The sequence below is a fragment of the Genypterus blacodes genome, unplaced genomic scaffold (genome assembly GCF_046128005.1).
Source record: "Genypterus blacodes isolate CSIRO-AG114 ecotype Tasmania unplaced genomic scaffold, CSIRO-AGI_Gbla_v1 ptg000061l_1, whole genome shotgun sequence".
Lineage (NCBI taxonomy): Eukaryota > Metazoa > Chordata > Actinopteri > Ophidiiformes > Ophidiidae > Genypterus > Genypterus blacodes.
The window spans coordinates 2247898-2275217 of NW_027466873.1; the positions used below are offsets into that span (position 1 = coordinate 2247898).

The 27320-nt window shown below is 48.2% G+C and overlaps 1 protein-coding gene across 6 annotated transcripts in view; it reads right to left on the reverse strand.

The window, feature by feature from the left end:
- Positions 1-27320, reverse strand: part of ncor2 (nuclear receptor corepressor 2) — a 132604-nt gene that overhangs the window by 61866 nt on the left and 43418 nt on the right. For 2 of the 6 annotated variants that reach the window (XR_012963876.1, XM_076154235.1), the window contains exons 12-38: positions 26971-27149; positions 26375-26429; positions 26188-26286; positions 23312-23454; positions 20634-20794; positions 19135-19197; positions 13243-13385; positions 12995-13133; positions 12053-12479; positions 10515-10635; positions 9670-9955; positions 7716-7880; positions 7445-7566; positions 7190-7289; positions 6875-6982; positions 6624-6727; positions 5517-5667; positions 5284-5427; positions 5078-5170; positions 4546-4763; positions 3985-4330; positions 3582-3800; positions 3171-3446; positions 2828-2980; positions 2466-2738; positions 2148-2331; positions 1563-2041 (exon numbers count right to left, since the gene is read on the reverse strand). Coding sequence is in view for 5 of the 6 variants with exons in the window: in XM_076154235.1 (XP_076010350.1) it covers positions 1563-2041; positions 2148-2331; positions 2466-2738; positions 2828-2980; positions 3171-3446; positions 3582-3800; positions 3985-4330; positions 4546-4763; positions 5078-5170; positions 5284-5427; positions 5517-5667; positions 6624-6727; positions 6875-6982; positions 7190-7289; positions 7445-7566; positions 7716-7880; positions 9670-9955; positions 10515-10635; positions 12053-12479; positions 12995-13133; positions 13243-13385; positions 19135-19197; positions 20634-20794; positions 23312-23454; positions 26188-26286; positions 26375-26429; positions 26971-27149 (4951 nt within the window). In the remaining variant the exon portion in view is untranslated. The remainder of the gene's footprint in view (positions 1-1562; positions 2042-2147; positions 2332-2465; positions 2739-2827; positions 2981-3170; positions 3447-3581; positions 3801-3984; positions 4331-4545; positions 4764-5077; positions 5171-5283; positions 5428-5516; positions 5668-6623; positions 6728-6874; positions 6983-7189; positions 7290-7444; positions 7567-7715; positions 7881-9669; positions 9956-10514; positions 10636-12052; positions 12480-12994; positions 13134-13242; positions 13386-19134; positions 19198-20633; positions 20795-23311; positions 23455-26187; positions 26287-26374; positions 26430-26970; positions 27150-27320) is intronic. The other 4 variants (XM_076154236.1, XM_076154238.1, XM_076154240.1 and 1 more) reach the window with 4 other exon arrangements.

A 27320-nucleotide genomic window follows, 5' to 3' on the forward strand; every position in this document is an offset into this window, starting at 1 on the left:
ATTTTAGCATCAATAGCTTTATCTGACCACTTCCTAACTGATGTGTCTTCTCATAGTGGCTACACCACAAATCCAATGTTTTACGGACAAGTAAGCCATAAATGCATATTACGCTGTGAAGCAGCGGCAAAGAAAGCTACCAAAACAAATTAATGCAGCGTAAAGGACTGAAAATGGCCCCCTATCATTAATCATGCCCATGTGGCAGAGCGCTTTAACTATTGTGGAGCTGAAGAGCTCCCGCAGAGACGCCATGAGCCGTGCTCAGTGGCCTGTTGTCACTTGTGTACTACTTCTGCCTACAGTCATTCTCAGAAGAGGATGATGAAAGGTAAGCGTGGGGGAGGGGGGGGTGTTTACACTCTGTTCCAGTCCCCCAGTGCTGTGGCTCTGTTGTTAGTGGTTTCTGTTGTTACCAGCAGCTTTGCCCAGATTGCACATCTCTCTACGGGCTTTGAGAAAAGGAGACACTGTATCTGCAGTCATGTTCATTCAAACACGTCACAATGAAATAAGCATTAACGTTAAACATCATTCTACAAGAAGGAAAACAACACAAAAATTACATTCCCAATGATGGTCTAAGTCCCAGAGGGTTGATTAAGAGAGATGTGTTCAGGATTTGGCACATGTATTAAAAAACAATCAGCATAAATTACAGTTAGGTGCAGCTAAGAACATGCAGAATGATTATTTTGGGTGGGGGTCAGATGCTGCTGCCCCCTCCCCCCCCTAGATGGTGGCTGACGCTCTCCCATCCTAGAGTTTCTTCCCCAGTCTTCCTCCTGTGCGTCACCCGGTGCAGTCTGGGATGCGGGTGAGGCAGTTTGGTGGCCGGTCAAGCTTGTGGGCATAACTAGATAGTGCCTCTTAGTGGTGCGGTTTAACATGTGGTGGACATAAGTGCGAGTATCTCTGTGAGCTTTTTCACCGCAAGTACATGTAAAAAAAAAAAAGAAAAGGGGGAGGGTTATGGAGAATAAGTATTTGCGTTGTTCAATATTGTAGAAATATTTGGTTGAAATATGCAAAACATTCCAAAACTATGTAGCCGAATGGGGAGGAGGAGTGCCGCACCTTAATTTGCATCCTTAATGGAGGGAAAAATGAAAATAAGCAGCAAAGGATGTTCTGCCGTCATGTTCCATTAAGCTTTACTGCTGTCAGGATGACACCTTAAAGGGCACCTAGGATCTCGCTCTTCCCCAAGGAAAATCCCAATACCAAACATATTGTGCCTGTTTGCCAGAATAACGTCATTAATGCTCCTAGCCACTTCCTTTTGGCGCCTAATATGAGCTGGTCAGATCCAATTTAGGTTTGGTTTTCCAGAGGGCACCCTTGGTGGTCTTTAAGTTTGTGCATTAAAAAAGAATTGTTCCAAAAAAACCCCAGCACAAAGCAAAACAAAAAAAAAAGAAGAAAAAAGTACAGCACTGAAAGACAAAAAAAATGAATTGGGTTGATTTAACAATGCCAACCACCACAGCGTGCAAATAGGCCACAGACTGACGAGGAAGGGTCTGGGTGATGAGGGGACCCTGCGATCCAGAGCGTCTTACCATCAGTGGCGCTGCTGGCTAGAAGAGAGCCCGTCTCTGGGATCCCCGTTTCACAAGAAATTTGACGCATGATAACCGCGTTTATGAAGTTGGCCGCAGTCATGGTGGTCTTACCGAGTGCTCGGAGTTCTTGCTCCTGAATGGACATCTGTTTGTTTTGAGTCTTTTCCCTACTAGGGGTACCACATTCGCCGCGGCCGGGAGGGATATCCAGCTGGGGGGGCAGCAGGTGCGGGGCCCGACCTGACGGGTAGGAGCCCGGGTACATCCCCCCTGGCCCGGGGCTGGACAGCTTGGGGTCAGATTTACCGGAGACCCCGAGCTGGTCCTGTATGTGTTTCGGTAGCCCTCCTCTGTTTTTGCCTCCGTCTCGCCCGAGGTCTTTGGGTCCGCCGCAGTCCATGCTGGGCAGGTAGCCGTCGGGCCTTTGCAGGTGACCGGGGTATGCTTGGTAGCGGGTCGACCCCGAGGGCATGGACCTGGAAGGGCAAACAACACACTCAACAAACATGGATTGGATTTGAAGATTGGATATGAAGTGTGGTGGTGTTTAAGCTGTGTAAACAATCTGAAGCTGGACTTTACCGTAACACAGATGGGCCAGGGTGTTCGCTGACGGACATACTCTTTCCCCCGGTGTTATGCAGGACGCTGGGCCTTTGCTGGACGCTCTCCTGGGTGCGAGGGGACACTGGGGAGTGCTGATGGCCATACGAGTGGGAGGAAGACTTCACACCGCTACTGCTGCTTGCTGAGCTGTGCTCTGTGCCTGGAGAGCACAAAGAAGAATCTCTTTTCACAAAAGCATTACAACCTCCTGAAGTTATATTCTCAATTTCATCACACAAAGCTATTTAGATTTGTTTTTTCTTCAAGCGCAGAGAAAATTGGTATGATCCCCACCTGGTCGCCAGATGGGGGCGTGCTCCACGTTGCCATGACACCCGCCTTTCTCTCTGTCTCTGTCTCGGTCTCTGTCCCGGTCCCTTTCCCTTTCTCTGTCTCTCTCTCGCTCTCGTTCGCGGTCTCTCTCCCTGTCTCGTTCACGCTCCCTCTCTCTCTCCCGGTCTCTCTCTCTCTCCCGGTCCCTCTCCCTCTCTCTGTCGCGCTCACGGTCTCGCTCGCGCTCGGAGGATGACGATGTGCCTTGCATCTTGTTCATGTGCGAGGAGCCAACTGCATAGAAAAAAGGAGAAAAAGACATTATAAATCAATCATATGCAGTTGGAATATCATAGTGCTAGTTGGGTTTCCTGACGTCGTACCGGGTGAGATGGGGGAGGTGGTGTAAGGCCGGCCATGGAAGGCGGCGGTCCCCCCTGGGATGTAGGTGATGCGATCCATTGGGGTGCCTGGTGTCCCTGCAGAGGGAGGCACCAGGACAGGTAAGTGTGGCACCTGAGACAGATCTATGATGCCTGGGGGAAGAGAAGGAAGCATATTAGCCTAGTCTGCTACTTCGATGACAAAACAAACAGGGGACATGCATCCATTGTGCAAGGGATATCAACACCCAAAAGTTCATTATGCTGGCACACTTGACCACCATTCCTCTAATTAGAACAGAGAGAGTATTAGATCAGCCTTATTCAAAAGCAGCATGTATACCGTAAAGGCTGGGCCTGGAATTAGGCTCACCGCGTGGTGCTGCGGAGTAAGGAATCTGGAGGGGCTGCTCCCGTGGAGCCAGGCCCCTCAGCAGGTCTGAGCGCTGGGCAGCCATGGCAGCAGCTGGAGGCCACTGGTGCATCTGCTGGGAGGTGATGTAGTCGTTGAGCAGCGTCTGCCGGTTCTCCAGTGCTGCCGTATCAGGAAAACCCCGAATCAGGTACGGGTAGGGATGAGGGTACGCTGGGTTGAGGTGGCGAGGTAAGTAGTAGGCCGCTGTGTAGGAAATGGAAGCAGTGTTGGTCAATTGAATAAGATTGAATAACTGTGACCATACAATAATGAGGAGCATAACACAGAAGTTGTCACAGAGTTGAACATTAGGTTTTGGATTTAGACTTCATCTTCTACCTGGGTCAATGGGAATGCCTCGAGGCAGGGCTGAGGGGTCAAAGGCCAGAGGGATCTGTCCACGGTACACATCCGCCGCTCCGAGACCCTGCAGCAGCCGTTCATACGATGCCAGGGAAGCCTGTTGCTCAGCAACACTAGGTAGTGGTGATTTGGTGGCACTCATCTCCCTGGGGGTTGGTGTGGCTTTACGCTCCTGAGATGGATTCTTACTGGAACCTGCGATGAAGAAAACCAGACACAAAGCCTGAGTCTCTTAGTAACCGCAACACCACCACACAACATCACAATTTAGTGGGGGTTTAGGGTTTCTGTCTCACTGTGGTAAAAGACTCACAGCACCATTCAGCTTATCACAATCAAATAAACAAATTAAGTATTTGTGTCTGTCTGATGCACGCACCTTCATGCTGCCGCTGACCCGTCTCCCTGGAAAGGGGGGAGCCGCGGTGTGAGGGCCCGGGATAAGGGGCCCTCAAGGCGTTTTTGTCCTCGTAGCTCACCGGGCTGTGGTGGGATTTGCTTCCCTGGTCTGAGCCCAGTGTGAGGGGCGAAGAGCGAGCGATGGGGCTCGCCGTGCTGACGACAGCGCTCGGTCGGCCTTTGGGTGCCTCTTCGTAGCGGCTCCTCTCCGGCCGCATCTCCAGGTGGGCGGACGTGCTGTGGTAGGAACGCGGCGAGCTGGCTATGATGGAGCGAACGTCGTGGCGTTTCCCTGAACCAGCTGCCTCCTGCTTTAGGGGAGCGCCCTAAATATGGGAGGAATTAATCAGGTCTGGTGTGCCCAATTTCGTACCACTAAAGACAGATGAATCCTATGAGCTGTGTGCAAACTGAGCTGCCAGATTATTAGGTTTAACCCCCAAATTGACACAAATTCTGGCACACTATGAAAAGCCTTCGATGACTCCGACTATGAGGCCATGAAATTTGTAGAAGAAAGCCGTGTTGTCAGTGAGTTTACCTGTGTTATGATTCCCTCCTTGGCAGACTGCCGGAGCTCGTCCCTGGGAATGAGGTGGATGGAGCGTCCGGCCTCTTTCACTGTGGGCACGATGCCGTCTCTGCCCTTCATCGGGTCAGATATTGAACCGGGTCCACGGGGTGGGGAGCTTTCCCTCTTCATCTGCTTGGGCTCTCTCCTCAGGTAGCCGTCCTGAGGGTCAAGGTGGCGAGGTATACCTGCAACCAAGTTCGGCCGTGTGAGCACTATTGAACAAGTGAGCATTCTGAAGAGTAGCTTATGGAAAATGGGAATGCAAACAGAACTAACAGAACTTCTTCTATGCTCATTTAACTTTTATCTCCAAAACTCTCTTCTTCTCACTGACAGAAATTACTTTCATTTGCATTTGGCAAAAAGGGATTAGATTGATGCCGACTGAATAATGTTCATTGTAAGCTCGCCGGCTTCAGTTTCAGGAGAACAAGAGAGAGAAAAACAACATGATACACTTGAGAAAACACTGTAGATGTCATTTAAATTGCTACCACACCTTGTGAGATGGAACCACGGATATGGTGAGCTTCCTTGTAAGGTGTGTGGTGCGGGCTGTCTCTTTCGTGAGGCATGGCTCGACCTATCAGACCTGAAGGAGGCACAGGAAGATCAGATGTGTATTAGATGTCCAGGAAGAGTAAAAAGAAAAATACATGCAGAAGTGTGAGGGTGAACTGAGGTTAGCCGGGGGTCATTTCTTACCTTCACAGTTAGCCGCAGACAGCGAGTCCCTCATAGGAAGCCCTCTGGAGATGCCTCCTTCCATGACATCGTACGGTCGTTTCAGGCCCAGGATTTCCCCAGACTGGCCACGGCCGTCATCTTTAGGGGCCTGAGACGGTGGGCCTGTAAAGGACAAGAATCAAGTAGGATGATCGGGTTTAGTCAATTAAAGACTTGACCGGTAAATGCTGTCATCCATCTTATACACTCACGGTCATAAGTGAGAATGTGAGCGTTGATGCCCTCGTAGAGCACGTGGCCTTTTGACAGCGCCTCCTCTCGATCTCGCTCTGCTCGGCTGGAGCTGTCCTCTGTGGTCAGGCGGATTATGGTCCCCTTGTACAGCACATCAGCCGGTGTCCCCTGCGGTGAGGAGAAATAAGACCTGCACTCAACCACCTCAAAATATAGTGGACTCTGTTAAAGAAAGTATTGATTCTGATGGAAAAACACGTAGCAAGGATCTGAAAAGAGCTGCTGGGTTTGACGTAATGCCATCGGTCAGTGACAGTGGGCAGCACTGTCCTGACCTTGAGCCAGAATAAATCAAGTTTCCACATAATGGGAGATGGAGGAGAGATAGCGGCTCTCTTGACTGAACCTCATCCAAGAGAGTCAAGGAAGCAATGCTGAGAGTCAGGGGCCAAACTCGCGGGCCACGAATTAGTGGGGGGGGGGGGCTTCTGATGAACAGGATCAGATGGCACTGATCAAGGCCTCACATGTTTTACACAATGTGAGGCAGCGCTATATCTTGCCACTTGTGCACACGCCAACCTATCTAGTAGTAAGATATAAAAACAAATGACCTGTGGGCCTGTACGCAGCACAGATTGTGTATAATCTCTTTCACCTTTTCCTTACTTATCTGTCAGTGAGAATAATGAACCCCGTCCTCTCTTCCACGCCAGTTGGCTGTCGAATTACAGGGACATATCAATGACTGGGCTTGCCGAGTCCAGAGTAAATAGATAAATAAAGGAGGGAACAGACGTTGTACAGTGTGTACCTGTTGCTAGGGTGACAAGAGCTACTCAGAACTCGGGTTACGTCAGAGCAGCAGGGAGATCCTGCTGCTGCCGCAGTTGGCCTGTCTCACAACCTCTAAAAAGAAAGCTCTGCTAACAGTTTATCATTAGAGTACGCATTTTTTAAAAAGCCTAGTAAAGTAAGGAGTCAAGGACAGCCAAACTAAAAACGCTGAAGTGTGCCTTTTTAGATTTTAGTTCAAACATTGAAATCCTCATAGAAAAGCAGAGAAAAATTCCATGACAATACAAGAACCTAAAACATTTCCTAAATAGCTGGCCGACGCTCACCTGAGTGATGGAGCCGCCTCGGTAAGTGAGTGAAGGATCTGGGTGCACTCTGGTCCCTGGGATGCCCTTGGTGATACTTCCCCCCTGGACAGCTGGAATGGAAGCTGTTAATTCAATAAAGGAGGGATTTCTGTCAGTACGATATCAAATGCATATCATTAATTAGAGTGGATCACAAAGCAAACACGTGAAAGCCGTGTTTGAATAAACATGACAGTGAAGCCGGTTTATGAATCGACGAAGCTGCCCACCTCGTCCGGCGGCGGCGTCGTGAGGCATCCCCTGGGTGGACAGGTTGTCTGCTTGGGAGGAGGAACTGCGGGGCGACAGCTGTTCCTGCTTCACCACCGGGAATGGACCTGCGCCGCAGCAATAAGGAGAAACCAAGGATGAACAAGGAGCGAAAAGGAGAATTAAAAGCCAAAGCTTATCAGGAAATGATTCTAAAATGAGTTTTTGCCAGCTGTCTTATCCAGGGAGGTTTCCAGGAACCTCAATATCAGGAGCAGAATGTAACCGAGAGCAAACCAGAGCTGGGAGCGCCCGAGTCATTCAGAGCCACTCACCCATTTTCCTCTGATCCATCCACGACAAACCCATCTGTGTGGGGGCCATCTTCCCGTGATCCATGCCGTGAGCTGGGCTGTGCAATTGCACCGGGGTGCCCTGAAGAATCGAGCATTCGATTGTGACAATGATATACGACGTTTCAATTTCCATGACTTTTGTGGTCAAGTCAAGTCCGTTAGTACAGCCCAATATCACACAAGAGGTCTCTACGGGCTTTACAACAGGTTATCTGTGAGCAGCTAACATCATACCTGTGTGATGGAGCCCCCTGGCTTTGTAGAGGAGATGAGTGGCGGTGGCTCTGGCATGTGGAGGGGTCTCACTGCTGCCAGCCTGCCACTGTCCTGTGCCTGGTGGCCTGCTTGTTGGTGCGCTGACAGAAACATGAAAGAGAATCGATTTCTTCTTGTTGCCTCAGGGCTCGAGTTCAATCAGCTGTCCCAAGCGGCAACGCATGCACATTCAGAGCCACGTGTATAATGAGGGAGGGAGGGAGGGAGGGAAGGAGGGAGGGAGACTCACAGTTAAAGTGCAGCAGGTGCTGGTCGTGAGTGATTTTAGCCATGTCGCGTGGGGACATGGGGTACGGGGAGAGTACGGGGCGGCCCATGTTAGAGGCCCGCAGGTCATCAGGGCAGAGCGCTTGCTTCTTGGCTTCGCCATGTGGAGAGTAAGCCCGGGATTTGTCTGCGAAAAAAAAACAAACAAGTTAATAAATAAGAGTCGTGGCAGAAGCTCAGCGTTCTGCTCGACTTCTGCAGTAGCAGAAAGCAAAGCCGTCCTTTCACCCGTGTCATGAGCCAGGCAGCATCTGCATAATCAGTCACAGTGCTTTAACTTCAAATGCGCACGCACACACACACACACACACACACACACACACACACACACACACACACACACACACACACACACACACACACACACACACACACACACACACACACACACACACACACACACACACACACACACACACACACACACACACACACACACACATCCCCCCCCCACCGCTGATATTTAGTATTAAGTGCAGGCAATAAAGCGAGTAGAGGAGGTGACTGTGCTGTGGTCGGGTAAAGGTGTTACTGGCGAGAAACGGAAGAGGGAGTGAAGTCAAGGCGTGAACTTACATAATCGCTTCACGAGTTTCTGAAACGTACTCGCAGACACAAACGCTCAAACTCAGCGCTTTCAACCCTCGCTGTGGTTCGTCTCCCACACAAACAAAACCACTCACTAAACAAAAGAGCTGCAAAAACACTTTTCAACTTCATTTTGATAAAAAACAAAAACAACTTGATAATCACGCTCATCCACCCATACTCACTCACACTCACACACACACACATCGAGCTGGCAGGCGAGGCACCGATCTGCTTATCAGGAGTTCGGTGTCTTGCTCAAAAAGACTTCAATATGCAGTTAACAGGACCGAACACCTCACAGGAAAGTAGATGAGTAGTTAATGATCTGCTCCACCACCTGCCCTCAAAGTGTTTAAACACTTCACTACCCTGTGACTTTACTACGACCACACAGAGTGAAATACGTATTGGACACTCATGGTGGAGTAAGTCTTGCCTATGGTGAAATTGAAAATGCCTGCGCTTTAGACTTCACACAGGAGTACACTGCCACAAGTCTTACACTGCGCTCTCTTGAAGTTCACACTCCTAAAGCTCAGAATAAGTGCACTCACTCAACTAGACCATATTCCCTTCTGGGTCAGTAGCGATACCAGATCATTTATCAGTTGCCTCTCTCCGTGCGTGTGTCCCAGAAACACCTGAATACCCTGAGCACGAGAGAACACTGGCTCAAGGTGAGAGCGCCAGGCAAGGACCAACTAGTTAAAACTAGATCAGATGCTCCTGAAACTGTATAATATGCAGCACTTTCATTAACCTTCATTTTGTTTTCTAAAAACAGTCATTTGTCATTTTCGGCAGTTATCTTGTTTCCTGTCAGTGTAAGAAGGTACAGACATTCATACTACAAACATCTCAACAAGTCTCGTAGGCACGCATGCACACTTTCAACAATTTCTCTCATAATCGATAGTTGGAGCTCCTTTAATATCAATAATAGATTAATGGTTAATGCCTCCTGGGGACCAGCACTTGCAAATACAGATCGTATACAATGTAAAAGCGATCCAGCCCGAACATGCAGTGTATGTAATAACTCAACACTTTATCATTGTTGAAAGATATTGTCTTTATCGATTCGTCTTTATCGCAATTAATCAATAACCTATTAATTATTGAAATCCCTAGTGCAGCGACTGTGAAGCAAAAGTTCTGAACGTTTTGCGGGAAAACAAGAAGAGAAGATGGAGACTCATGCTGGATGAATGAAACTGTGAGAAGTGACGGTGAATTTGTAACTCGGACAGCCGCAGAAATGGGACGTGATGATGCGTCATCGGCTGATCAAGCACGTAGGCGATAAAGGATGGAGTCATGCATACCGTCCTTATCGCTGGTGGAGGGGCTGCGCGGGCGTATACGGGGGCTGCTGCTGCTGAGGAGAGCCTCCCTCTCTCGCTCTGCCTGCGTGCCGTACGGCTGCTGTTTGCCCGGCTGGCCCGTGAGGTGCTGCTGCTGCTGCTGCTGCTGCTGCTGCTGCTTGACCTCCTGAGACGATTCGCCGTGAGCCATTGTGATCTGCTGCTGGTACAGGGCCAAGGCGTGGGGGAGCAGCATCGCTTTACCGCTGCCGCTCCGCTGGCCGCACTGCATCGACGCCTCTGGCATCTGCACACGGGAGAGATTAAGGTTCTGTTCACGACGCAGAAACACACACACACAACACACACACTCCAACCTGGCATATGTCACACGGCGAGACGCCTATCTGATGACTGATGGACAATAATCATCTCTTCTTTCTTTGTGCAGGAGAAACATGATGCCAGGCATTCAGGAAACGTCACCGTACAAAGTAATCTACCAATCTACCCCAATCTTCTTCCATCTCGCAGCCTTATCTTCTGCAAATATGGCTTAACAATTTTAGCTGCCATGCTGTTATCTCTGTAAGCAAGAGTCAGGGAGCTCACGTTGATACAATGTCAGCATGTGTGTGCGTGTGTGTGTGTGTGTGTGTGTGTGTGTGTGTGTGTATGTGTGTGTGTGTGTGTGTGTGTGTGTGTGTGTGTGTGTGTCAGATTAGGGCAAAAAAATCATTTCTCTGTTACAAATGCAGTCTGGGTCACAGATGCTTTCTAAGCAGGCTAAAGCTGAGATGATGAATGAAAATGGGAAAAGCAGAGAGAGGGCTCGCAGGCAGACAGACGTCAAAGCAGCGACTCACAATGGGAGGAATAGACGCTGCCCTCTGTTTAAGCTGCTTCAGGTCCAAAGGCTTCTGCAGCGGGGACGAGATGACCCCGTCGTGAGTGTAGTTCAGCAGACTCGGCCTCGGAGAATTCATCCTAAAACACGCAGACGGAAAGCAGGTATTAGGTTCAAGCGATTGAAACTGAACTTGGTGGTGCCGCACATGTCAACAGAGCAGACCGCCTTGTATTCACTTGTATAAACAAAACAAACAAAGGGCCTCCGATTATGTCACGTTAGGAAAAGCACAAAGAAAGCAGAGGTTCTCGTTTTGTTTCCATCCCACACGCCCGCCTAAACACGTACCAGCAGATACAGACACAAAGAGACACCGATTAGGGCCAAGTTTTGACAGACGGTATCATTTTGGATCAAGTTCAAAGCTCATAAAATATCTGGATTCATTAAACTCCTGAACAAACAATTCCAGTAATCATTTCAAGTCTTTCATCTCCGCTCTTTTAGTATAAGCAAAGGGCAATGTTCAAACGCAGGTACCAGGCTTCTCAACTTAGCAATTCCATGGGTCCGAATGTTACGGTCGACATTGCTTTGAATTATCTTTACATTCATTGTAATCCTTTAAGATGGCAACAGGGCCGAATTAAACTCTTGCCTCTTGTCTCCTGTGAGACAAGAGGCAAGAGTTTAATTCGCCTGTGCCAAAGAAGCAACGCAGTCTCCCAGTTAAACTTTTAATCAGGTCATATCAATATTTTAAGCGGATCAAATTAACGATGGATCTGTCAAAGCCGAAGTGTTCAAAGCGGGAACACATGACACGCGTGGGATGAACGTAGGACGAGTGGAGAAAACCCAAGACTGTGGGAATACATTAACACTGAAAATCCATATCTGTCTCCTACACAACATGCACGCAATCACAGTAACACACACACACACACAGATTCAGGCATAAAACTGCCACAGAAGTGTGTAGCATATACACGCACACACGTTCTCTCCCTTTGTTTGCTTTGGCAGAGAGGGCAGCGTTTCCCTCAGCTCTGCCAGTACTTGCAGTCTGCTGTCATGGAAAAAATTGAACAAATACCGTGCAAACACAAGACTAATCACTCCTCCCCCACACTTTAACACCCGTTTCTTGTGTCCTCATTCATTGACACACACACACACACACACACACACACACACACACACACACACACACACACACACACACACACACACACACACACACACACACACACACACACACACACACAGTATATATGATCACATTCATTCAAAGCACAAACAAAATCGCTTTTGATAGAAATGAGCAACTGCTGAAGTAGCTTTTCAAAATATGGCTTCACTGTAGCTAGGCAACTAATAACGCTTCAAAACACCCGCAGCTTTATTTGCTGATGTCTGATATACAAGGAGGCCACAGTGTGAACCGCCATCGCTCCACAACCGGGAGACCTTTGACACTTGTAATCTTTTCCAGGCAGTGAGATCATGAAGGCGAGTGAAATGTTTGCTTTATCTCCCTCTTCTCCTTTTTACCTGTTCTTATCTGTATTGTCCGTCTCCTCTACCTCGTCGGCGCTGCAGGTGGCACTAGAATCACTGTCGCCGTGGGAGCCCGTTTTGGCCCCATGTTCCTTTTTGGGGCCCTTGGCGGAGCCCTTGACGTCCTCGGTGTCTGCTGTAGGGGGCTTTTTGTCCGTGGCATCGCCAGGCGGCGGCTGCAGATGCTCCCTGCTGGGTTCCCCGGCTTCGCTCTTCACCTCCTGCTTAATGGCCATGTCCGCATCTTCCTGACCCTGGGGTTTCTCGTCCCCGGTCTGGCCCCCGTCCGACCCGGCGGCCTCCTTCTCGCCGTGGTTGGAACTGGGCTTCGACCTGCCGGAGCCCTCTTCCTTGGCCTTGCTGTCCTCTGAGGAACGCGGCGAAGGTAAACTCTCCGTGTCGGAGCTGTTGTTGGCGCCACCTGCAGGGAGAGAAGACAAAGGGAAACACGCCGACGACCGGTCAGGTGAGAGGGCTCGGACGGTAAAATCACATTATGTCTCCTTCCCTATTTATGCTCCATCTTCTCTTCATCTCTTCCTGCTAAACCAGGACCTGCGAAGCACCACTCCTCTGGCTAATCAGGTTTCACCGTACAATGAGCAGGAACACAAAACCAATTGGGATGATGGACAAAATTCCCTGAGGCTCGGCCACTCGACTGTAAATGTAGAGTCTATATACTAATATCAACACGCAGGATTCTCAGGGTTCTGTTACATTCGTCATTGTGGAACATGACTCAAAGCTATTCAAAGAGCCACACTGTGACACAGAGGCTGAGGAACCATCTATGTCCCTCTAATGTTCTTTTGAAACAATAACATGTGGCTTTGAGTCATTGATACTTAAAAGGAGATGAAGGAATACAGCAGCGAATAGAAATCTTAAATGAAATGATGTTTCATTATGGTAATAGGCGCGGGAATGGTTTACCTTCTCCATCTTCGGCGGGTTCTTCTTCATTGCCGCTTCCCCCTGAGCCCTCCATCTCCTCCTCTTCGGCTGCATACGTGGCACTGGCCTCTTCGTTTTGAGGGGCTTTGCCCTTGCGACGGGCCTTGCGTTCCTTTTCCTTGGTCAAAACCAACAATGAATACAAACCGGCACAGACCAGGCACACTCAACCTCACAATTTACTTTATAGACTAATTTTCAAAAAACAAGCGCAGAGCTCCACGTACCGATTTCATTTTATGCTGCTGCAGAATCTCGTCCAGTTTCTGCCTCTTCTTGTAGTTGAAGTAAAAGTTCTTGCACTGCGACACCGTTTTGGAGCCCACCATTTTGGCGATGGCAGACCAATTCCTACCATACTGGAGAAGGCCTGTAATGGAGAGACAGATGGGCAAGGGGGGAGGGTTTAAGGACACGGAGCAGGAACAAAGGCGGGATAAGTGCCCGAATGAGGACAAGAACCAAGACTCCATTCCACACCTGATCTCTATGCATGTAAACAGGGATCTAAGCTGTGCAAAGTGCACTCTTGTAAATGCCTTGTTTGATTTTTGTGCATTAAAAAATATCCCCCAACCACACTCTTCCAGTACAATGCATCAATATCCACAAACATTAGTCTCTGACCACTTTAGTTTGCATCTAACACACATCCTCCGTGTCCCAGGAGCAGCATGGCTTTATGACCCTTTGGTGGGTGGAGAGATAAGTGATACTCCGGACCAAAGTTAACTGAAAATCATGAAACTTTGCCAAACTAGGTCACTGACATTGTTTGTTTTTGTACGCTTGAGCATTTTATAGACGTTTGGTGTTGACTTAGCGAAACCGATTGAACCCCGATAGGAGCGTGAATCATGATCCGTGGAATAAAAAGCCTCTGAAAGTTCCTTTGCATGAAGCTACAAGTTCAACCGGCAAGTTCCTGCGACGGTTTACCCCGAAACGTCCATTTTTATCCTGTTGTAAAATAGCACCCGTAGAAGATGGATTTCAAAAAGGATTACATCATTAGAACGCAATGCGGTTCAGTTCAGTCCACAAGATATATTTGTTGTGGCGTTGCGTAACTTAGTTGGAAGGTAAACAACATGGTTCCATTGGGGTCTATTCAAAATCCTACAGGACCACCAGACCGACAAGTTAACATTGAATATCTCCAAAATGCTCCAACTTACATAAAAAACAAAACAAGTACATTTTGTAAAAAGGCGTCGCGAGTATCACTTCGGTCAAATCGAGCTGATCAATCCAGCTTATCGCTAACTCTGCCCACCGGGGTCACTGTGTGTCATATTCCAATGTGACCCACTTCCAAGAAAACCTTCACCCGGTCCACCACGTGATTGTGTCTTACTCAAGAGTGAAGAGGCGCCCCTGCTATGCCAGAGACGCAATAGGTCAACCTGCCAGGAAAACACACACACACCCACACACCCACACACACACACACACACACACACACTCACTCACTACGCGTGCACTAAAAGAGGAGATGGGGAAAACGCTATCACGTATAAGTGCAAGCGAGAGAGAACGGAGGATAACAGAATTCACTCCGGTGTTCCCCCCCCACCCCCCCAGAGTCTGCAGTTAGCTACGGGCCGCTCATTACCGCTGTGCGCTGCAAGAGGTTTAGCTTACGCCACACACTCGTTTCCTGTGCCAGCCTGACAGCTCCTGGCAGCGCAAAAGCCTCAGAGGGGTATGATGGAGTGTATGTGTGTGTGCGTGCGTGTGTGCGTGTGTGTGTGTGTGTGTGTGTGCGCAGGAGGAGTTAGCAGGCACAGGGCCAACACCTCCTGGGATAACCTTGGACATGAGTTCAGAGGTCTGTGCATCTCATTGCTTAATGGAAGCGGTAGGACAACAAGCAGGAATTGGAGCCAAAGGAGAATAAAGGGCAGCTGTTTGCGGCCCTGGCATTTTCCGTAGTAGTCACAAACACCGATTCCCCAACCGTGTTCGCGTAGTGGGCACACATCAACGGCGTATCCCATTTTCAGCGCGCAGTATCCAGCGTTTATGAAACCAGAATAGAAAAGTGCCAATAATAGCTGGCGTGTCAACCTTTAATCCAGTTTGCTGTTAATTTGAGATCAATTTCTGCAGTAACATTCATGACTATTTCAGTCTGTGCATGGGCTATTAGAACAGGGCCATAAAACCATCTCCATATTTATTGTGATAATATTTTCCGTGACAATTCTAAGCATGGGGTATCAAATTCGCAAAATCTTATTTATAATGAAATAGACGAGGCTTGTGGCCTAACAAAAATCGCAGCCAATCTCCATGATAGTCAGAGATAAGAAAAGACATCCTGATCAATACAGAAAACAAAAGGTGTTGTCACTTCAAACCAGATTCATCTAACATTGACTAAAGCTGCTAATTCATCAACCGCTCCTGTCAACAAGGTTAGAAACCCAGAGTCACTGGGAGGAGACACTGATGCCAGGGTATAAATATCTATGATTGCAGGCAAAGGTGACAGAGCTGCTGGAGTGTAAAAGCTGCTGTGCACCTTTACCCTGTCATGTGTTAAAGTGGAGGAGCTGAAATATTCATCGCTGCCACTGAAGGCATGACTAGGAAAGCCTCTCTGGGAGTGAAAAGAGAAAGAACCGCGTGAACTGACTCACTCCAGCACAGCCGAGACACGTGATCCGCGTCTATTAACCTTTTACAGACACCGCCTAGGAGCTCAGCGAGCCCTGCAACACACCCTTTCACCTATCGGATTACACACCAGCAGACGGCACACACATTCTCAAACACAGAAATAGTGGCTGCAAGTCACCCAAAATAATGTGCACGGACGCAAAAGCCGCCGCTGCGCCCGGTAACGAAAAAGCAATGATGCCGCAATTCCTTCCCTGTGAGTCAAAGGTCACTTTGTTATGACCTCTAGCCTCGTCCAGTCTATCTCACACGAGAACAAGAAGAATCCCAAGCAGTTCCAGTTCACTCGGGGCCAAGTTGCCAGAGCAACACCCACGGATCGGAACATCCAATCAGCAGCTGCGATACTGAACCAGGTGGTGGCCTTAAACCCAATGGGGACGGCTCAATCCCACTAGCCCCTCCCACAGATAGTCCAATCAACACCTGGTGCGGCCAGAAAGTGGCTGTTCCCGTGTCACGTGCCTGTCACTCTAGCTGTCGTCTCGTGGCCCCGCTCTGGATCACACTATCAGACGATCTCTGGAGGGACGGCCGGGAAGGTCTTCGGGGTTGGGCCTTCCGATCCGGAGCGGAGGAGATGAAAACAGCTCGGTCTCTGCGCTCTTCCTGCCAGCTGGCTTGATACTTGAGCCAGTGTCACGTTGACAAGCTCCAAAGCGGCTCATGCTCCTGGCCTCTCCCCTCCGCTGCTCTCCGTCCTCTCGCTGTGTTCCTGTGAGTGCTGGTCTGCTCTCTTCAGCTGTGTCTCTCCCCAATGGCGGTCGTCTGGGAAGACTTTCTACAGGAAAGTGGGACTGTGGGGCGGTGCTACGTGCTCAGCCTCTCTCTCCCTTCATCTGATCTCTCCTCTATCTCTCTCTCTTTTCCCCCTCCCTCCCTCCGTCCGTCTGTCCCTCCCCCTACCTTACCCTGCCAGCAGGCAGCTCAGCGCGCACACACGCAGACACACACCAACACAAATGCAAACGCATGAGTGAGTGCACTTACTCGAACCGTCCCTCTCTCTCCCTCTCTCATCTCTCTTGTTAATACTGTAGCACACACAGACGCAAACACACACCGAGGCAGTCCAAGAGTAAACAGAGAGCAAAACTGAGAGAAAGAGAGCAAGAGTGAGAGAGAGAAAAAGAGAGCAGGGCTGCTGAGCCAAAAACACAATAGAGAAGGGAAAAGGATAGAGAAGTAGAGAGAGAGAGAGGGAGAGAGAGAGAGGGAGGGGGAGGGGGAGGGAGAGAGAGAGACAGAGAGAGAGCAAAGAGAGAGAAGGGAGGGAGAGACAGAGGGGGAGTTGATGTTGATACCATGAGAAAGCATAAAGGCTTTCACATTTTTCCTGACTGACCTGCTTTTCATCTTGAATGTGACCTCTCTCTCCAGTCTATAACAACACAGAGTGAGAGAGCAAGAGAGCGAGCGAGCGGGGGAAAGAGGCGCTTGCCAAATCTTCCACAGCTCCTGCCAATCTGGACCAATGCCATCTCCCATCCAAGATACACAGGAGACAGAGATAGAGCAACAGTGGAAAAGAGAGAGAGATAATACAACATTCTCTACCTGCTGCTCCTTTAAATGGGTTCCTCCAGCAAGCAGGAGGGGGGGGGGGGCATTATCCAGCTGCCTGACTGCACCCAAGCGAAGCCCGCCAGATTATTGCACTTACATAAACTCCAGCCAAGAAAGGCGCGCGTGCAAACACACACACACGCAGACCCTCACACAATAAGCACGCGCACACTGACACAGCCTTTGCCACGCACGCGCACACAGCCAGGGTTGTTGGGTGTAACACGGCGGATTTGGAAAGCTTAGCCGCCCCTCGTTTGAGGTAACGCGCTTTATGAGCAGCGAAGACGAGAGTAATCAATCTCAGAGTGTGGCCATGCCAGCCTTGAAGTCAGCGTTGGCTGGTGCAGCCGAGCTGGAATGCTGATGTCCTGCCAGGTGTTATAACTGCCATTATTCAGATCTGTTTAGCTCAAGGGGGTAAACACATTAGCATTAGGACACCGAAGCCCCATTAAAACGTCTGCAGGTCGAGCGCCTGGAGGGGAGAACACCTTGTATTTAATACAGTGGGAAAACGAGGGTGGGGTGTCTGAGGCGTTAGTTCTTAGAAGGGGAATCCCTTTGGCAGGTGTGGGTGTAGCTGTTAGAACTGATGAAAGATGGTGAGAGCAGCTCCTCCACTTCCTCTGCGGCCCTTGTTACTGTGGTTGTGGTTGCATAAACCCCTGACAGAAGCCCGGCTCCCACTGAGCTGCCAGGCTAATCCTGCGGGATGAAGCGGCCCACTAATCCCGCCGCAGGAGAATGGAATTGAAGACATTAACCAGGATTACTACACAGGGTTGTGTTCAAGCCAGGCTAGCGCCAGTTATTGCCAAAGAGCCCTCTACGTCCCAGCCTTCACCGCCTTGACAAACAAAACAACCAAATATCACCGGATGGCTGTAATAACCACATGCAGCTTTGAGTGTCGTCCTCACGCTGCTGAAAGCTGCGCGGTGGAGTCACTTTTGGCACAGTTGACAACTGTGGACAGGCTTGATTAGTCAGAAGCAGAACTGAGAGTCGCACAGAACACGATGACACAACATCTTCAAATGGCCTCAAAGCAGCCATCTTACAGTTAAAACTGTCATGTCATTTGCCAAAAAAAAACTAAAAAACAATGTCCAACAATACAGAAGCCGACAACCTTAGAACGCTTAGTGGACGGCATACATATACTATTAATAACTACAGCAGCATTGCTTGCAGTGCTGGTTCCCTTTTCTATCATTGCGTAAAAACTCAAACTGATGAAAACCAGATCTCACTGCCAATCTGATGCAACACATCAGTCAAGAGTCCCAAAACAAAGGCTTGCAAGCATTATAAACCACTGAGGGTGAGGAGCTCATTCACTCAGTGTGTGCTGGAGACTCACTGCACACAAACACTGTCAAATCTACACACACACACCCCCACACACCCACACAGCCAAACCCAAACGCATTTGTGCAAGGAACATGGGCAGCCTACGTCCTCATGTGAATTTGCCATAGGCTGCTGGGTAATCTTCAGTCAGAGACTATAAACGGGCTAAGTTAATGACTGCTGCACTTGCAGGGGCTGATAAGAGGCAGACTTTACAGCCTGCTTGATAAAAGTGGAAACTGAGCAGTTACAGGTTGCCTTGACCTAGAGCGACGAGATATCATCTCCAGAGGACAACAGATCTAGACCAGGCAGAGCGACACACATAAGACGCAACCTTGTTGCACGTGGCGGTTGCTGCCTAACAGGAAGTTGCAGCTACATCACTTGTCTGCTTTGCTAAAGCTACAGCTACTGTGCTTCCCCTTCTTTATTCTTGGTATTCGTTGCTTTGAACAGCGACTGTTTTGAAATTACACTTCGCGGGGAGGAAAAGGTGTACTTTTGATTACCTTTTTTGGCAGTTTCCATCTCTTCTTCTGTCCAGCGAGAGCTCTCATTCATCTCCAAATTGGCTAGAAGAGCAAAAAAAAAAAGAGAACCACTATGTTAGAATGGGCGGGAGGAGGGGGAGTGGGCAGCTGTCACAGAGTCAGTGAGGGAGTGACTGACAAGAGGAAAGGAAGGAAAGGAGAAAAGAGAGCGAGAAAGAAGAAAAAAGGATAAGAGGGGTTGGGGGCAGGGTGGCTTGTGCTGCAGCGTGGGTTGTTAGGGACTGTTTGTTTTAGATGGAGGAAGCAGGAAATCCAAGGAGAGAAGTCAGTTAATGATTATAGACATAACAACTGGCTTGTTTCCCCGTACAGGCCGTAAGCCAGGCCGACCCTGGCAGTCAGCAGAGCGGGGACCTGAGCTAATGTGTCCTTTACGTGCACCTGTGAAGGACACATGGGGTTAGGCAGTAGTGTTGCCAGTGCGGGGAATAAACAATGGTGGAGGAGGGGGGGGGGGGAGTTGATGGGAGCCCCTGGGGACAGAGCGAGCCACCTGGGGATTCCCTGTGTCTAAACCTGAGCCGGAGCAGCGACCGCATCACGCACACACAACTGCTGTAACATCACAAATCACCGTACGCCTGCAGCAAGAGTGTGACTGTGTGCGGGGCTGACTCGCCATCTGCAAGGAAACGGAGGGCGACGCGAGCGGCGCGGTGGGAGTGGGGGTGAAGGAGCGGGGGCACTGCTGACACAGCGAGTACAGTGCGAGTCCTGATATAGTACTTTTCACCTTTGCTCAGTGGAATTACACTGCAAGTTTCATACCGTCGCAACAACGCATTTTAATATTTCCAGATGATAGCAGCTCAAATGAGGATTAAACTATTTCCAAGTGAGACTTTACATTTCCCACCGTTTCACTTTCTTTATGCATTCTAGGGTGTAGCACACACAAAAGGAACAACAGCGCACCCTTGTGGTGTGGGACAAGAGACCACCGATACAATAACTGGAACAATCTGCCATGTCTGGTTGGGGACATTTTGGTGTTTGACAAGCACATATTTTGATGTTGCTTTAATCCTTTATATTGACATTGCAACACAATTGTAAATCAGCTCATAATGGTGCTTTTTAAAATAGGAAAAAGAACGCCATGAACTCCATCTATGAATGAACTTTGAGTTAGAGGGAAGAAGGGAGCATTTTCCCTACCTGAGGGCGCCTTTTGCTTTGTGTTTCAGATGACATTTATTATTAAGCGTATGAACAATTTGTCCGCAGGCTCCTGAAACTCCCTAGCGAACAAAATGCGAGATTCCAATCGGGTTTTGTTTACATTTGGATCACAGATAGTCCATTTTTTGATAATGGCAACACGCTTATCATCTCCACTGTGTCCTCACGTACAGTAAATGCTGCCTTACCGAGTTGCTTAAGTGGCCGTGATATGAAATGAATAAAGGTGGATTTGAGTTGTTGGTTGTGTGCGGTGCAGTGCAGCTGGAACTGACCGAGCTCGTTGCTGAGTGGTACTGCAGCAGGCTCCTCCACCTCGCTGGTCATGGAGCGGGTGATGCGACCCTTGCGGCGCCCCTGGCTGTTGGCGGTGCGTCGACCCTTGAAGGCCACTGTGGGCTCTTTGTCCTCGGCGTCTTCTCCCGAGGTGTCGTCCCTGCAAAAAAGAGACGGCAACATGGTCAGCGACAGAATCAGTAGATGCGTTATTTAAAACATTGCAAAACATATTAGACCATATTTCCATCCGCTACGTACAAGTGACTAACACTCTGGAATCATCATTACACAGAAATTGAACAAGATTTGCTGGCGTACAAAACATCGCACACAAAGACGACTGATGTAACAAACAGCCTCTGACCAATAATTGTTTCCATGCTGTCAAATTAACAAAGTAAGACATTTTATTTTACTACCAGCTCCACTCAGTCACTTCTCTGTCATGTAACGCTTATTCAAACTCCATTTATTCTCTGAAGTCTTAAAAAATCATCCATAATTTGCTCAATGTAGCAGCCTTTAGTTCCTGGTAAATTTACCAAGGCTGGTAATTGTGATGAGTTTTTCTCACAAATCAAAGGAAAGTTCCGGTTCTGTCCGCGGTCCACTGATGTCTTTCACTTTGGTTTTCCCATTGCAGCAACGTCCAAAACAGAAATAGCTGGTACGTCACATGACATCTATTTGTGTGCAGTTCATCAGGATTGTACAAACATTTTTGCACATTTTGAAAATGGTTTTAGATATTTGGCATTTGTGTGAAGTATTTTCATTTCGATTTGTCAACATTCACATAGAAATTGTTGGCTAGAGACACAACTTATGTTTTTTGAATTATTCTATCGGTTGAATTTAGTTTACAGAAAAACCTGTGAACACACAAACTCTCCATGGGGACAAGAGGACACAAGAGGATGTTGTAGATGGACATAGACCATCCAGACCAAATGTGCGCTTCAGTGCAGGTGCGTCTTTTTATGGCCTTTTCTGTTTTTTCGGTCGAAGATAATTTATCGAGCGTCAGAACAGCGACATGCCGGGAGACAGCCAGCGATTTTGAACCCGTTGCTCCTCCATTCATCTTCTCCGCAGCTCAATTAATCTTGCTGAAGGGAGCTGGTGGCACGCTAAATATAGGCGAGCCAGCTGTGCCAGGGGTGACAGGCAGGCAGCAGGGCGCGCTGGGAGTCCCGGCGTCCCCCGAACGCACCTGGGAGCAGGTAGGCGGCAGGCAATGCTTCATCACCATCTTCTTGTCTGACGCCGCCGCTAATAAATGTGACCTGTCGCTACTTTAAACCACTGCAGTGTACCACTTCAGGTGATAACATAATCTAGTCCGTGAATACACACACACACACACACACACACACACACACACAGGATGTTGTATCTATCTATTACTTTTCTGGCAGAAGATTGCAGCAATATTCCATCTGTTGTTTGGCATCCTTTGCTGGCGCCTAGCCTTCCATCTCCACATCCACCCACACAAACACACAAACACACATCCACCTTCCTTACAAGCTGAGATTTCAGCGGACAGCTAGGTCAGCACTGCTTATTCTCCCAACAACAACCAAAAAAACGCAGACTAACAAAATAAACACAGAATTAGAAAATTATGCATGGCGGCCGACTGAAGAGGGGCGAAGTGTCAACAGGAAACCAGCTGTTTTAACAGGGAGGAAGGCTGTACGCGCCGATCAGCTGGAGGTGGAAAGTCTGGCTGAAGGTGAGGGAATAAGAGCTCCGGGGTTACACAGTGATCGCTTTTCCAGATCTGCCTGCTCCGAGGCCAAATCTCCCTCCTACTCCGTTTGCTGTGGCCTGACCGGGAACGGCTTGAAAATTGTGTCCCAGGGAAAGAAAAAAAACCCCACAGTGTAAGGGGAGAGTGGAAGAGCTGCTGCAGCTGTACAGGTTCAGGCTGGGCCATGTTTGGAGCTTGATCCAGGCTCTTGACCTTGTGAATCACAAATCCTCCGTTCTTCCTCCTCTCGCTCTGTCAGCACACTCGTCTTGTGTATCAGGAAGGCCTTGAAGCGATATTCCAGCGATTTTACAACATTTCATGGTTTTTTCGCTGACTAAGGTCACTGACATTCTTTTTTTTCAAGTTGGAGCTTGTTGGGAGATGTTCGGTACTCTCGGGCTGGTGCGGCTTTGAATGGACTCCTTTGTATCTCGCCACTCTTTCTTCAACAGCACAAAGGTAAAGGATAAAAGTGAGATCTGCTGGATTCCAAAATAGAATGGTGCTATTCTGCCATGACGGTATCACCCTGTCAAAATTAAGTCACACAAGTTGCAAGCTGATGTGAGAAAGCACCTGGATGTTACGAGAAGATGTCAATCCCTGACAACTCAAGCGACTTTCTGAGGCGCCATTTGTATCTAAGTAAAATGTATCACTGCATTTAGAGGAGCTTTCCGTGGGTTTTCCACTTTTTCCAGGGATCGTATTACACTGCTCCATAAGTTTCCATTCTGAAGACTGCGGAGCCGGGAAGAGAACGGCAAATATCTCCAAAAAAATGCTCCGACTTCAACTCCAACAAAACAAAACACTTTTACAAATGGTAGTGTATCGCTAACTATATATTAACATCTAAATTCACACCACACACACCGGGATTTGTTCAGCATTCAGTGTTTAAACGACACTCACTTCATTCCATCTTCTTTGTCTTCAGCTTCGGTCTTCTCCTCATTGGTCTCGCCCTCCTTCTCTTTCTCCTCCTTCTCCTTCTCCTCCTGACTCGCCCGGCTCACTTGTTGCTGCTGCTGTTGCTGCTGCTGCTGCTGACCATGCTGAGATGAGGAGAAAGACAGAAACAAGAGACCACTCCATTTACAACCATAATCCCCCAGTAACCGGATACACACAGACACACACACACACATCCACCATGCTCTCCTTTTACACAAACATGAAAAACTACTGCAAATATTAGGAACGTGGGAAAATTTGATAATGTTTCTGCCTATATTGTTCCGCATTAGTCTGCATGATTAGAATGAAAATGAGTAGTGGTGTGAGAGGGACGTCTTCATGGTGCCTTAGTGGGTTTCTCCATCATCTCTACCAATCTACCAATCTACAAACTGTTAACTAGGTCAGATATTTTCCCAGCATGGTGTTTTGTAGTGGGTGCAGGCAAACATGGAGGCACTAACACACATTGGCACTAACTGTTGCTGACCCGACAACATGAGCTCAAAAGACGTGAAGATTCCGTTTGTTTGTTGTTTGGCAAATTCTGCAATTTGATTTTTAATTTGGTAATCTTCCCCATAGACGAAAAAAAATGCAAAACAGGATGCGAAAGTCCTGAAATTACAACAAAGCCTTTTCTGGTTGAAAACCTCCCTTCCCCACACCCACAACCGCTTCCTCATCCATTTCCTGGCTGTCTGGGCTTTCAGGGTTAGAGTTCAGATTGGTAGAGACTCACACTCGGTCCTGACCGAAAGGCTGAGGGAGACTTACTCAATATTCCGGCAGATAAGAACGACTCCGCTAAGATAGAGAGACTTGTGCAGTTTCTGCCTCAAACGGATAGGCCTTAATTGATCTTTCTATCGTCTTTTTTTTGTCTTTACTGCATATCTGCTCTAAAAAAGACTTATTGCATCTGGCTGCGGGCGAGGGAACATAAAAGGACGCAAGCGCAGATAAAGAGAAAGTGAAAGAAAGGAAGAGAGAAGGAAAGAGGAGAGCCAGGGGCAAAAATCAAAGTGGACTTTTCACTTTGTGGCAACTTCCTTTTCTACGTTTGAGCTCATCACTAATCTCACTTGCTTTCCTTTGAGATTAATTCAAACCCAAAACAAATAAAAGGCCATAACTCGTTAAGAATTAATAGCCTGCACCCACCCCCCTTCCCCCCACCTCCTTTAGAACCTGTCTCCTTTCCCTGGATGCAGCATCATCTTAATAATCTCTATCCGCACTAATTAAAGACATTTGTTAACGCTCTGCCGCTTCCAGTCGTGCCCCCCCGCCCCCCGCCCATGCTGATCACAAAGCGGCTCTGCAGAGTTATCGTCTGCATTTCTCCCGAGGTCATCGGAATAACGCGCTGTATATTCTGGATGACCTGTAGGACAGAGGAGAGGACTGTAGGCCGTCCTCTGTCCTCTGAGACTCTGAGCGCGCCGCTATCATGACCCAGCTGCTTTTCAAGAGACGTGGAGGAAATAATCTGAGGTAATGACTCGAGGTTTTCTCCCCGGGCCAGATAAGGAGACGGCGGCCTCGCAAGCCGCAGGGAAATGCTCGGCAGTAAATTAATGCACTGTTTCATTACTGCCCGCTGCTCCGGAGTTAAACACCCGACACCTGATCTGAGGCTAGGCTGCGACTGCCAGCTGGTTACCAATGGATTCGACCTCTGCCGATATGGAAATTGTGCTGATGTGACAGGGGCTGAGCCAAACTGTATCCGATAATCAGCGCAATTGTATGACAGCTGACCGTTTTCCCTGAACCTCTTCATCACAGCACCTTGCTCGCTAACAGCATGGCAATCAGATGAATGGCTGTGATCACGCAGCAGGAGCCTCGCCAGTCAGCTCTCCAATCAAAGCCTCTGTACGTGTCCTGCACCTTATATTGGCTTTAATGTAAGTGTGGCACACTCACATTATACTTGTGACGTAAATGTGGCGGAAAGGTGGGCGCAGTAGAGCAGTGGACAGAGCTGCATCCACTCACCGCTTGTGTTCAGACTCTATCATTATGATGTCAGCTGGGCGGAAACGCTTCAACACGTCCCCCCCCCAGATATCCAAGCGGGGAGTTAACGGGGTGATCGCACATGAACTCATTCACACATTCGAGCTAGTGTAACGGTTTCCAGTGCACCTAACGTGTACGTGCACGTGTTTGGACGGTGAGAGGAAAGCAGAGCGGAGGGAGGAGACAAAATGTGAGCCAGAGAAGCCCAGTGTGGAAACTGCTTCACTTCCACTTCTGCCTGCAAACATTTTCAGTCTCACAGTCTCGCACATGTTCCAGACGCTGCTTTCTACTGAATTTCGGTCATGCGGACCCTCATGACTACAACCAATGTGTCATACGTATTCAGAGTATAGCAGGATCTTATTAACTCCGTCCATGTGTATGGCTCAAGGCCAATTCAAGATCAGCTAACAAGAGCAAACGCGTCTGGTGGTGAGATCAAATGCACAGAATTCTTATGCCAATTTTACACGATGAGTGTTCACACGCTTGAGGGGAATCTTGCAATCCGGGCCTGTTACACCAGCATCCACGGGTGTCAATTTGAATCAGATTATGATGTTTACAAGATGTTTCAAACTAATCAAATTACTGCGTTAAGAAGTTTTAATGTGCATGCAATCACACTGACTGGAAACATTGTCGGCTTAATAAGATCAAAAAGAGTGACTGTTGAAGCAGGAGATGAATCATATTAGAGTAAGAGTATTGGCTGATGTGATTTCTTTGAACTATCTTGTAATTCTTGTGTGATGGGGCTGAGTTCAGATCCTAAATGTGTGTGTGGAGAGTGAGCATACCTGGCTTCTCCCTCTGCGCCTGTAGTTTCTCCGCACTATATTCTTGTAGTTTTCATTCTTTTTGGTCAGGTAGTAAAAGAGCACACACTCTGCCACCGTCTACAAAAAAGTGATAGAAAAATCGGTCACTCCCAGAGAATTCATCCATCACACTGCAAAACCAGCAAAGAGCAGCACAAGCCGATACCTTTCTCTCGAGAAAAGACGCTATCAAGCCAAAGTTCTTTGGGTGCTGGATGAACCTGTGTGGGCAGAGCAGAAGGACCAGTTACATAACGGAAATGGAGTCATTAAAAGTCTGATGGAGAGATTTGACTTTCTAAAGAATGTGATTCAGCGCGTACATGTAAGATGTAAATGTAAGATACTATAAAGCACTGCTGAATTTAAACTACATTTTAAAAGAATCCTCACAGCAAATAGCCAGCAGGGATGAAACATTTCATAGTATTTTACGGTTTCCCTAAAGATTATTAGGACTAATATGAACGCTGCAGCTCCTGCTTTTGCATGTGGATCGACTTTACTGGCAGTGATTTCACTGCTGTGGGTTGGAATCAGTTTGGCTGAGCCACCTCTGTGTTTCTTACTGAACGGAAAAAGATTCACTTCCTTAACTCACAATGACTGTAGACGAGTCAGACATACACATATCGCACTGTGAGTAAAATCAGTACTTCATGCTTTTGCTTAAAAAAAGAAGCTACGATCATGACAGTACAGCTGGAACATAATAAAAGATTTGATTACAAAATCCTAATCAGTATTTTGTCTTTCTCTTACTTCTCTCTGAAAGTGTCCTTCTCCTGCTCACTCCACATGTTCATGACCTGCCGGTCCTTGTACACCTTCATGGGGTCGTCCATCAGTCCATTCATGTTAATGAACTTGATGCGCTGCTGCTCGGCATCAAACAGCATGGGAGGAATGACTGCTAACTGTCGCATTTGCTTCTCTGAGTTCTGATATGCACACACACACACACACACGAGACAAACATTCACACTTGGCTTGAGTGGGTTGGTCTTCAGATGGAAAGTGACATCACAGCACTTACATAAACACATCACACACATTATGAAACCTATAGTGTTCCATGCATTCCATTTTGAACTGGAGATGAGGTTTAAGGC